The 12807-nt window shown below is 46.1% G+C and overlaps 1 protein-coding gene across 1 annotated transcript in view; it reads right to left on the bottom strand.

Moving 5' to 3' along the window:
• Positions 1 to 259: 259 nt before the first annotated feature.
• LOC309521084 (septin-2) overlaps positions 260 to 12807 on the bottom strand; it is a 62209-nt gene continuing 49661 nt past the window's right edge. The window contains exons 12-13 of the mRNA XM_082203389.1: positions 12174 to 12265; positions 260 to 1518 (exon numbers count right to left, since the gene is read on the bottom strand). Coding sequence (XP_082059515.1) covers positions 12197 to 12265 — 69 coding nt within the window. The 3' untranslated portion in view covers positions 260 to 1518; positions 12174 to 12196. The remainder of the gene's footprint in view (positions 1519 to 12173; positions 12266 to 12807) is intronic.

Genomic DNA, 12807 nt, shown 5'->3' with positions numbered 1-12807 from the left:
GGTCAGCGACTTTCCTGGAGACTTCAGCTGGAGAGGGGAGAGGGGTAGGTATCCTGTGGTCCTCCAGATGTAGCTGAACTTCAACACCCATCTGCCCCAGCCAGTGTGGACAATGGTCAGGGGTGATGGGAGTTGTAGTCCAACCACAACCGGAGGGCCATAGCTCCCCCAGCCCCGGGTCTTTACAGATTCTGCCGACGTATTTTGTTTAGTGAACCAAAATAGAAGGATTTAAAAAAACCACACGCTTTACTTCCCCTCGTGTCTGTTCAATTTATTACAAAACTGCAAAGGGACGTTTAGTGTCATGATACAATATAAAATAATTGTGAAAATACCGTTGTTCTTTCAACCAAGGAAAAACAAAACCTGTTCCGATAGAAAAGGTTGCTAATTAGTACCTGAAAAATTCAAGGCGGATCTTCTAGGAGGCCTCTGAGAATATTTGGCATGTTAAGACATTTGCATGATTTTAAGGCATCGCGGGTAAAAGGATGGCTCATCCTCCCCCATCACTTTAGTGTTCTGTACCGTTTATTTGTATTTTTATAACAATAATAAAAAAACCAGGAAGCACCAAGGGGAATTCTACCCCAGAGAGCCAAAGCACAAGTGACAAGACAGCCTTCACTGACCTAGCGCCTTCCAGATGTTTTGCACCACAATTCCCACTAGCCCATTGGCTCGGGCTGGTGGAAACTGTATGCCAACACATCTGGAAGGTGTTAGATTGGCAAAGACTGGCTTACAGAGACAGACATTTTTTTTTAGTGAGAGAAGAATGTTGGTCCCATAAGCACTAAAAGTAGCATCATTCCATTTTAAACAGTCATGAGTTCCCCCAAAGAATCCTAGGAACTGTGGTTTGTTAAGGGGACCAAGAGTTATTAGGAGACTCCTATTCTCAGCACCCTTAACAAACTACACGTCCCAGCATTCTTTGAGGGAAGTCGTGACTGTTTAAAAGTGGGGTGGTACTGCTTTAAACATACAGTGCGGACGGGGCTGTTGTAAACTAGCAACAAGTTACACAATGGTTACACAAAGCCTAAACAAAATGTAGTTAGGAGACTGAAGACATTTATGGTAAACAGGTCACCACGTCTTTTAGTAAGAAAGTTGCCACACACACACAAAAAAGGTATCATGTTAGCCTAGCTAAACAAAACGAAACATGGTTCATCAACCTACTCTCAAAGCCTACTGCATATAAGATGGCATGTTTGCTTTTGAATAAAAAAAAAGGAGGGAGGGAAAGATAAGGAAAAGTAAGTCCCACATTATAAGCATGAGCATATTATTACCAACAGGGTGATATAAGCAACATGATTAAGGAGAGGTATATATATATATACGGGGAGAAGAAGAGAAGCTGCTTTCCAATATGATCTTCAAGACCGCCAGCTGCTCCTCGTAGCATCCAGCCCTGCGTCCAGGCATGATCCATTGGCGTTTCACTAGTGTCACCGTTCAGTTTCAGATAAAGCACTGACCCATTTTAAGAGCATTGAGTAGCCACTGTAAGAAAAAGAAGAAAAGGCCGTAGACTTCCTTCCACAGGTAGATCACCCTGTGTAAATGAACACAGCACAGATCCATTCTATTGAAAGAAACAGAAAACTTTCCCATGGACACAATTCCCTGGTATTGGCTTTCGTGCTCTCAATGCAGGACATGCCCTCCCCGCTGAAATACTAGAGCTCCCCGCCATCAGGGTTGGCATGCTGCCGGCTCCAGAAGACTCACCTGTTTACTCAAGCATTTCCCTGAACGGAACCTGCAATTTTACGGTTTTGACAGTTTAAACATTTCAATTTATTTTTACTCTTTGCTTTATTGTAATTTTAATTAAGGATAGGTTAAAGCCCCGTTGGATCTGTAATTGCATATTTTAATTATGTGTTGACTTAATTATGTATTGATTTGATTGTGCATTGATTTCATAGTTGCAAATGACTTAGCAGCCATTCTGGCATCTAAATTAAATAATAATAGCAGTTACTAAACATCCGAGCAGTTCAAACATACAAAGTTTTGCACATGCTGTCTGCCTCCAAATCATGCGAATGATACCAGTGTGTGTGTGGTTTTTTTGTGTGTGGGTGTGCATAAGCTGCCTTGAGCCCCAGTCTGGGGGAAAGGCAGGATATAAAGATTATCTGTTATTGTTATTATATTGTCAATTTAGTCCTTTCAATAGTTAGGCACCACATACACTTTTATTTTTATTTTAAGAAGAGGTGGAACCTGAAAAAAAACCCTATCCTGCCAATTTCCTGGAAGCAGACTAAAATTAAGGGAATGCTACCTAAATTTGCTCCAGGGCAGATTGCATTTTATTAGACACAATCCAGCAGCAGCAGCAGCATCTTGTTTTTCCAGTTTCTTTGAGAAAGTGCCAGTTGTGCTGGGTTAGGCACTGTGTCCTAATTGAAAAACAGGGCAAGAGCAAAATGGGAAACGAGGAATCTGAGTCCAGAGATCTTTGGCAAGGGAATTAGGCCAGGGAGGGTCTGAAGAACCGTAAAAAGAGGGAGGGCAGGCCTGCAGACCCACCCTCCCCTCGCCCCGGGACTATCTCAGGTTTCCACTTTGAATTCCCAGATTTGAAAACGTCAGCCTTTTTATCCTTCTACTTGGGGAGATATTTTTTTGAAAGCAGGCTGGCCATATTCTGCTAAATTACTCACCAAGGCATAGTGCAGTTAGAGAACTTTAAGACGGGGTGGGGAATGTCAGGCCCAGGGCCCAAATGCAGCCATGCAGGCTTCTCTATGTCAGCCGTAGAGCTTTAACCAAGCCATACCCTGTTCTCCCCAGACCCTCAATGGCCCTGCTTCACACACCCTGGGGGTGATGAGCATTTTAGTCTGCAACATCTGGAGGGAACGCTCCTACCCCTGACCTAAACCACTGCTGTTGCTGTTTCAAAGGACCTTTGCAACAGTACACTGTGGGCTCCGCAGCTGCAATCGGCTCTAAATTCTGATCGCTGTAAATGTTGCAGTCCTGCCTTGACACTGTTGGTTTCCCCAGAAGAGTCGTATTTTTAAATCAGACGTTACACACTGACAGATAAGCGCTGGAACGGCAAAGTTAACAGGTTGACACCTTAACACGCCTTTATTTATTGCCGAGGCCATGAAAGGACAGGAAGCAGCAGTCAAGCTCTGCCCCACCATGCCTGGATCCAGCCCCAGTTTAGACTCTAGACTCCTCCCAGCTACCAACTGCCATGGCAGAGGTAATCAGAGAGAGAAGCTGTAGCAGCCCCTCCATGGTGCTTACTTCCAGATCCCATGACCTGCTGAATTACTGCCTGCCGTAATTCAGGGGAGGGATTTGGGGAAACAAAGTTAGGCTAATGACCATCCCTGGGGAAAGTTAATAAAAAGCTGATAAAACTAGTCAAAACTAATAAAAACTAATATTTCCATATTTTGATGTTAGAACAAAGTTTGCGAAGCATCGCAGCATGCAAAAGAGAGTGCTGAAGGTGGGTAGTCTAAGGGCTAGGCCAGCGTTTCCCAAACTTGGGTCTCCAGCTGTTTTTGGACTACAACTCCCATCATCCCTAGCTAGCAAGACCAGTGGCCAGGGATGATGGGAACTGTAGTCCAAAAACAGCTGGAGACCCAAGTTTGGGGAAAAACTAGGCACTTCAGTTGAGGAACAACCTGAACCCGCAGTTAGGTCCTGCTTAGGCTAGGGGCTTCCTGTAGGAATCTGGCTGGCCACTGTGAGAACAGAGTGCTGGACTAGGATGGGCCTTTGGTCTGATCCAGCAGGATTCTTCTGTTCTCATCTACTGAACTGCAGCCACAAGCCTTGCAGTTACTCCAAACAGGTTTCACTTTCAGATGAGTACCAGGGCACTCACTGGTCTGAAAGCCCTGGGTTTCTCCTTTCCTAACAGGTTAATAGCTATCCCATCTGACATCTCCACCAGTGGCGTAGCGTGGGTTGTCAGCACCCAGGGCAAGGCAAGTACTTTGTGCCCCCTAACCCGTGGATTTGCGCCCCCTAACCCTAACCCCCAGATGTTGCACCCGGTGCAGCCGGCCCCCCCTGCACCCCCCACGCTACGCCACTGATCTCCACTAAAGCGAAATAAATCTGCTTTCTTCAACCTAGTGCCCCTCCAGAAGTTCTGGACTATAATTCCCATCACGCCCAGCCAGCAGGGCTGTGCCGACTAGGCCTGGCAGGAGGTGCATTCCAAAATACCCGGAGGGCACCAGGATGGGGAAGTCTGCTTGCCCTGCTTCGATCCAAATCCGTTAAGCTGTTTTATAACGTGACTGAATTGCAGAATTCTGGCAGGAGGCCACTTCATACCCTTGTCTATTTATGCAGCTGTGCTGGGAACATAGTTGAGCAGTCCAGGTAAGAGCAGAGGAAGATGCAAAAATATTTGGGACATTCGCCTCAGAGGCAGGATCGACAGAAAACCAGGGGGCTTACATCACAGCAGGTGCAAGGGTTTGTCACGAATCTCTCAAGACCTAGCACAAGAGGCCAAAACAAAACCCTTGGTCCACTGCAAACTGAGTATTATGAATGTAAATGTCATAAGAAGCCCTTGGGATAGAAAAGCATACTTGCAGGAAGCGGTGTAGATCAAACTAAATTGGCTGCCTCTTCGTTGATGAGCAAGGGTTAAATCCTGCTCTGTTCAGCACTCTTTCAGGCTAACTTCCTACCGATTCAGGAAGCTGTTTGCTACCACAATCCCCTGCTAAAACTGATTCCACCATTGCCACCCATTATTTTAGTAGACCAGTCCATGCAAACCTGCATGGGATCCCCTGCTAAAATAATGGAAAGCTCCTTTTTAGCAAGGGATTCCAAAGCCCACCCAGCCCTGAATCACAAAAAGGAAGGCATTGGAATCTCTTGCTAGAACGGGGGGGGGGGGGGGTTCACCTGCTAAAATGAGAGAAGAACCTTTCCCTTTTCGCAGAACCATGCAAGGTGCTTTGAAGCCCTGACTTTGGGATTTGCCATTATGATGCCATTATGGCACCATGTGATTGACAGGTGGGGAACCCCGCCCACCTTCCAAATTTGGCCGGTGAGTCCAATTCCAATTAGGCTCTGGCCCATGGAGTCCAAAAGCTTCCCTGCTCCTGGCCTAACCTCTCTCACAAGGTTGTTGTTCCAGCTGTTGAACCCCACTCCCTTGCCTCAGAGGACATCAGTCAAAGCTGTTGTCTGGTAGGGAGAAGCAGAAGGGGAACATAAGGGAGGAACACAGATGAGGATAGCAAATGAATAAATCCTGGCGCCATGGGGGACACCATGTTGTTTCTGTCCCCGATACCAGAATGGGGCTCTTTTTTGTGATAATCATTCATAAGCTACTTTGATCACCTCTCAGGGTTACAAAGCAGGATATATTAATCTAGATCAGCGGTTCTCAACCTGTGGGTCCCCAGATGTTGTTGGACTACAGCTCCCATCATCCCTAAGATCTGGCCTTGCTAGCTGGGGGTGATGGGAGTTGTAGTTCGACATCTGGGGACCCACAGGTTGAGAAAGGCTGATCTGAATGAATGAATAAAATATTTTGTAAGGATAAAGTGCAGAGGCCATGGGGTGGGTGGGACTACAATCATGTAGATCACCTTGAGATCCTTGGCGGAAAGGTGGGGTAGAAAAGAAATAGATGGGTTAATGAATAAATAAAATGATAAGATTGCTAATTCCCCCAGCCTCCTGTTTGTTTACCAACACAATTCTCCATGTGGGTTGCAAGTGTGGTGCCATCAAGAGAAAATGTGAAATCTGGAAACATTCCCTTTGTACTGAACACATCAGTGACATTGATTGATGTACTTCAATCAGTCACCAACATTCTAGGTATTTTCACTTCCTTGCATTTACAAAATAAAAAGGGGGGAATTTGCAGGGTGAAGCTTACAGAAGTCAAAAGGATACACCACAACTCCATCTGGAAAAGATCACTGACAAAAATTGTGAAATGACACTAACACCAAAAGGATTAGAGGAGACAAAGAAGCCACGTGGAGCCAGACTTTCACAATCATTTAAAAACTGGCAGCATGAGGAGAAATAAAACATGGATCACTAGTCATAGGATATTACTTGTTTTGGCTCTTTCTTTTTTTTTAAGCACTCCTACTTGAACGGTTTGTGTTCTCTCTTACCTCAAGGATTAAAAGCTTAATACAAAACCCAAATCCTCTTTTAGCACAATATTAGTTATTGTACTTTAAAAATCATACAGCACCTTCCTCCCCCCCCCCCACTAGCAATGCAAAGATGTTAAGAACACTAACACATGGGCCACAAATCTGGAGCATCGTTTCAGCTTCCTGAAGTATCAGAATGCAACCCTCCAATCTTTAAATGGAAAGAAGCAGGTTCCTAGTCTCATGATTATGATACAGTGATAAAACTGATGAAAGAACAAAAATCCAATGAATAAAAGGGATTTCAGGGCTCTGGGAGGGAAACCTTTTACGCCCTAGACGATTCCCTGCCTTTTTCTACACGGATGCTAACTGTCTCCTATGATTCCTACTGCTATCCCCACCCTCAAGGTGGCATTGAGAGAAATGGAACATAAAGAACAGAGATGGGGGAGGTTATCCTCCCCATTTCCTTTATTTCTCCCTTTCATACCGCACCACTTGCCCTCCGGATGAGCAACCAGCGAAACACTACTCATGAGCTCCACTGGAAACTCCATCCCAACAGCTCAATATTTCATGCTTCCCAAAATACTGTTCAACAGTGTTACTTGTTGCCAGCGCCTGTGGGCTAAAGGGATACAGCACAATCTTCCCCAGAATCTATTCTCTGGGTTCTTCATTATCTTCTGAGCTCGGGCAGGTGGCTACTGGCAAGAGGGCCTTCTCCCCAAACAAACCTGTCAGGGAACTGACATCAGAGGCACGGGAGAAGGAGAGGGTCTCTGATTCTGCAGGAGAAGGTCCCAGCGCTAGGGGGAGACTCAGCTGGGAAAGAGGGGAAGAGAATGAGTGTAACACCAGGGATCCAGGAGAGCAACGGGACAGGGAGGTGCAGGGGCTCCAGGACTCTTCGCTGGAAGTTAGTGAGGAGAGCCCAAGCACCCCGCTGCCCACGCCCACCCTGCGCAGGAGACTCCCGCGCAGTGAGAGGCGGAGACACTTAGACGTCAAACAACTCTTATGTTGGCAGCGCTTTAAGAAACGCCCACAGACAGATTCTACGAGTGACTAAGGGCAGCCACGCTGAGATGGGCTGTGCAGTCCGGAGGGTTTAACCAGGCAATCTGATGCTCAAACGGGGCAGGATTACGCACGAGTAACTCCCAACCACTACAAAACCACAACTGGTTTGTTGTTTGTTAGAAACAAACCATGAGCCACGAGTCGGGCCAACAAGAAGAGCCTCATGGTTTGTTGCTCCCAGTGAGAGGTGGGTAGGAGCAAATTGTGGGATTTTGAGCAGCATGCACTGCTTGTTCGTATTAAAATATAGTTAGGCTTTAGAATAAGGAAGCTGTAGAGTTGGAAGGGACCCAAGGGTCATTCTAGACCAACCCCCTGCAATGCAGGAATATGCAGCTGTTCTAGAAGGGGATACAACATGCAACCTTGGCGTTTATCAGAACCATGCTCTAACTAACTGAGCTATCTAAGACCTGAGATTTACATCAGGGGAAACGCACTCAGCCGTAAAACTCAGTGGGTAGCCTTGGTCAAGTTGACACTCTCTGTCTCTGTCTCTCTCTCTCTCTGTCAAGCTGTTGAGGGCTGTTGAGAATATGAGAGTGCAACATACTGAGCCTCATGCTCCATGGAGGAAAGGCAGGGTGCGCACAAGATTAATGAGTTAAGGAGAAAAAGGGTTGCTCCCACCTCACCGGAGCACGCAATGACCTCATGTTAAGGAAGATCACTACCATGTGAGCGTAATCCGCAGATCCAAGCAACCACAAAACACCCAGAAAAATCTTCCCTCTTTAAAAGCCACAAATCTCTAGGTCTTCACAGAGCATAAAAAGAACCGGAATTTTTCATTATTTCAGCATTACCCTTCAAAAAGACGGAGGAAGCTTCAAGCAGCAAGTGAACCTCATCGGAGCAAATCCCAACACATTTTCTGCAGACGCAACAAAGCAGACGGGCCGGCGTGACTCACGGCGAGGCAGGGGAGCCAGAGCGTTGGGGCAGCGCACCCTGCCTTGGTTAGCAAAACACTCCGGAGGCTACAAGGTGGTTGCTCCAAAAAGGCTAGAATTCTGCCTAAGCTTCACATTCCAGGCATCAGAAGCTACAGACACAAATACATCCTTCCTCCCCCACTAACCCCCCGAGATGACTTTTCTCATCACATCAGTTTGGCATCGGACCATGATTAAAGTCTGGTTGCTAGGGCAACGCCACACATATTTTTCTTTTAGAACCCCACGTATCCATTATTGTAGGGAGTGGGCTGTTTTTTCAGTTCTTTGCAATGTGCCTGTCAGGAGCATGACTAATGGTTTTAAAAGCAAGATAAACCACACGTTGTGATAATACGGTCAAGTTAGGCGAAAGTAGCTCAAGACGCCCCCACCCCCTTAAAAAAAAAAAGCCAAACACAATAAACTCTTCCATCGTTATGCAGGAACATTACAAGATAGGTGGGATGAGTTAATTGCCGCAGTCTTTTCCAGAGTTTAAATTCTTGACTCTGTCCCAAAGACACCCCAGTTGCTATGTTAAATCAGCCTTCCTCAACCTGATGTCTCAGACAACAACTTCCATCATCCTTGACTACTGGGAATGCTGGCTGGGACTGATGGGACTTGGAGTCCAACAACATGGGAGGGCAACAAGTTAAGGCAGACTGCCCTATACGAACTGAGCAGAATATGAAGGCAATCCAATCTTTCAAGTTTTTAGTTTAGTGATGGGAGATTATTCTTTGCCAAAAAAATCTGGAGGGGGAGGCAGATTTATGTTGCTAATTCTCATTTCCAGAAAGAAAAACAGAAAGCCATCTCTATCACCTTACCGCAGCTATTTCGGCAACACAGGCAGATTGAGATGCCATGAGTTATAATAATAATAATATAAAGCACTGGTCTAATTTGGAAAACTCAAAAAAGAAAAAAAAAGGCTTGGGATTGTTTTATTGGAGCCCGCTGCCAAAAAAAAGGGAAGCCTGCAGAGTTGAGAAAGAGATGGAAATCCATCAGCCGACAGCGTGATTCTCTGCTGTGCTGTGCAGACAGGACTGCGCTTTCTGGGCTGGAGGTTGGGCTCCCAGATCCAGTGTGCCAGGAGACATTCCCAGTCTTGCTTGCACTGGTGCTGATGTGCTCATCCACACCCACTCCCAGTGCTCCTATCAGCTCAAAAGAAGTCTGTCAAATGGTAACAGAGTAGGCAGAGGGAACAAGAGTAAAAGCACATCTCAGCCAGTCTGAAAACAACATTCTGGCAGGAGTGGGGAATCTTTTCCATCCCAGGGATGGAAAGCCTGGCTTTGGATGACAAAGACATCCACAGACGGGCCTTTACATCCTCACATACAGACAGGCACATTTGAGTGATGCTTCAGTTCTACTGACTCTAAGCAGGGAAGGGCTTTTCAAGTCAAAACCAGCACTCTGAATTGGGCCCCCCAAAAGACAGAGCCAGTTCAATAGGCATTAGTACCAGCTGCTGAGAAAGACTCCCTGTCCCAAACCCTCGCTACCAGTAAGAGTTGACAGCACTGAGCTAGGAGGGCCAATGGAAGGACTTGGTGTAAGGCAGCTATCTATGTTCCTGCTTGCCATCTGTGTTAAACAATTCAGTAGCCTGTAGGCTGCAGTTCGGCCTGTAATGCTAAACACCCCCCCCTAGAACAGGGATGGGGAACAGATATTGCTGAACCTCCATCAGCCTCAGCCTACAGATGCCAGCTCCGTGGGCTCCTGAGCACCCACAAAATTCTCCATGAAGTGCCCGGGCTCCCACAAATTTCAGCGCAAGGGCCATGCACGCTGCATGGCACCCACGGCCCAGGGCACCCAAAGTCGTGGGGCGAAGCTGGCACTCCTGCCTCAGCCAGGGTGGTCAATGGTCAGGGAAGATGGGAGCTGTAGTCCAACAGCATCTGGAGAGCCAGAGGTTTCCCATCCCTGCTCTAGAAGAACACAAGCTAAGGTGTGGCCATGGATAACCCTTATCCAGGCTTCCTGCTACAAACTCTGAAGGATGAATGGTTTCCCACATTCAGCTGTGTGTGTGTGTGTGTGTGTGTGTGTGTGTGTGTGTGTGTGTCTGTGTGTCTGTCTGTCTGTCTGTCTGTCTGTTTGTGGATCCTCTCACAGTCACACAATTCTGTAAACATTTCAGTAAGGTTTTGAACAGACATCTCAAAAGTGCACTACCAATTATTAGAAGTGGGCTTCTAAACACAAGCGGGGGGGGGGGAAGGCTTTCTGAATACTTTCTTCCATTGAATAGTTTCCAAAGGAGTAGCTGTCTTAATCTGCCCCCCCCCCGGGGGGGGGGGACACAGGAAGGAGTCTCGTGGCACCTTATTATGATGGCATAAGCTTTTGTGGACTAGAATCCACTTTATCAAGATGTGGACCACATCTGATGCAATAGCATCTCATCCACAAACACTTATGCAAGTGTAAATTTGTTAGTCTTTTTTAAGCTCCTCTGATTTTTTCTTTCTTCCAGTAAAAACACTCCTAAGAATTCTGAAATAGCTTGCAACTTAAAAACAGGTTCTTAACAATGCTACAGGTTTTTTGGTCTTTTGAATACACACAAAACCCCTGTTGTCTTTCTCAACCTTCACTGTATACTAGTCAGAAAGAAGCAAGTCAACTTTGAAAACAGGCTTCCTTTTGCTGGAAAATAGGCCACATAAGGAGGTGGACAAGGCTTGGACTGGATGATTGAATCACTTTTTCAGAATGCCAAATGCTGTGGCGTTTAGACCTCTGATAGCATCAGTGTTGTCTTAAACAGAATTCCAGCTGGTCCTTAACTACTTCCTGGCTGCCATTGTAAGCAGATGGGTTTGATTTTACAAGGTAGCGGGCTTTGGGGTTTTTTGTTTTTAAAGAGTCTTCTTTTATATTCAAAAGCAAGTTTGTGCTCCCCATGTTGGTAGAAAAAGACTTTTCATATTTTAAATGCAAAAGCAAATGCAGTCTGAAAATAGCTCTGAGACTGGAAGGATTCATGAAGGCCCATTCAAGACCAGGTGGACAGATGCTTCCAATCCTCATACGTTCATTCATAAAGCCCAGCACCGCTTCCCTTGCCTTCACTTGTTCCATGAATCCTATTTCTCTCCCCGCAACCCCCCTCAGTTACCATGATTATCTTGGAGTTTGGGGAAATCGTGCAGGTGCCATTTTGGTAAAGGACGTTATTACCATTGCTGCTGAAAGCCTAACTTTGTTCCCGTCCAGTAATTTGAACAAAAAAACCCCTAAGTCTTCTTAAACTGCATCAACTGCTTAGCTTCTTGGTGAAATGGCAGGACAGGCTTCCTGAATTGTGGAAAGTGGTTTGTAGCTAGCTAAGATGTCTACAACAACGTAGAAGGGCTGTGTGCATGTGCTTTTAATGCAAACAGGAAAAGCAAAGGTTCAAGTGGAGGCAACAAAAAACTCCTTATTTAAGGGCTGGAATGTTGGCAGCTTGTCACGCGGTCATAAGGTAGAATATAAACCATTTTTACTCAGGCTTTACATTCCAGAGGACCAGCAAACCAAAGCTGGGTGTCTTAAAATTTGAGCATTCAGCAACAGTAGCAACAAACTTCGTGTGCTTCCCCCCCTATGTTTTCGATTTCCATAGTTTAGGGGAAAAACATGAGAAGTGTACCTACCTTTCTGAAGCCAGAAGAGGCCTCCAGGCAGGGCTCATTCCTGCCAAGCTGTGCAATGTAGCCCGATGGCCCCTCGAGGACCAAAGGAACAATATACACAAATCCATTTATTACAGAAAGCTAGAATTTAATCTGATCGTACTGCTTTGCATTTTCTCGCTGACACAAAACTGCCAGCCTAGTCATTCCTCTGCGTGCTTACGGTTGTTGCTCTTTTATTTTCCAAGGAGATGTACCCCCACCACCACTGTTTTTTCGTTGCTGCTGCTGAAAATTGACCTGCATGAACTTTTAGAGCCAAGGCCTCCAAAATGTGAAGTGACACCTACCGTCAGTGGCCTGGTGAACCGTCTCACTCGTCGCCAGGCTTCAGCCTCATCTGGGCTTGCATGTGAGCAATCATCTCCTGCATGCGACGCAACTGTATGGAGGCAGGAAAGGAAAGAGAATTCTAAATGCCCAGCACAATTTAAACAAGTTCCTAGCACAGTTAAAACAAATGCCATGAAAACTTATCTTGCAGGGTTTGATTTGGCCGGGTTTTTGCCTCTGCTTTGTCAACTAGGGCCCTGGTTTTCAACTAGCTTAGGGGTGGGGGTAACCTGTAGCCCTCCAAATGTTGTTGGGACACCAGTTCCCCAGGCCCACCAACCACACCCCAGCAGGGCCAGTACAGAATCTGGAGGGGCAGCAGGCTCATCACCTCTGAACTGATGGGTTAGCAAACTGGTGAGTTGCCGCCTGGCCTAAGGCGTGTCATAACAGAAGCCCTACGGCAGAGAGGTGGCAGTTGCGTTGCCTTATCCTGCTGCAGCCGCTTCTTGCATTTTATCGTGATGGCTCTTAAAAATTACTAACACTTAAAGGAGCTATAATTCCTTGTTTTATTATTTTCATAAGCTACCTTAACTGTAATTCGTCAGAGATCAGGGATATAAAGACATTAAAAATACAAATAGTCAG

This window comes from Podarcis vaucheri (assembly GCF_965113315.1).
Source record: "Podarcis vaucheri genome assembly, chromosome: 16".
NCBI classification, from domain to species: Eukaryota; Metazoa; Chordata; class Lepidosauria; order Squamata; family Lacertidae; genus Podarcis; species Podarcis vaucheri.
Note: the sequence above shows the minus strand (reverse complement) of the source record. Positions and strands in the feature narration are given on the sequence as shown.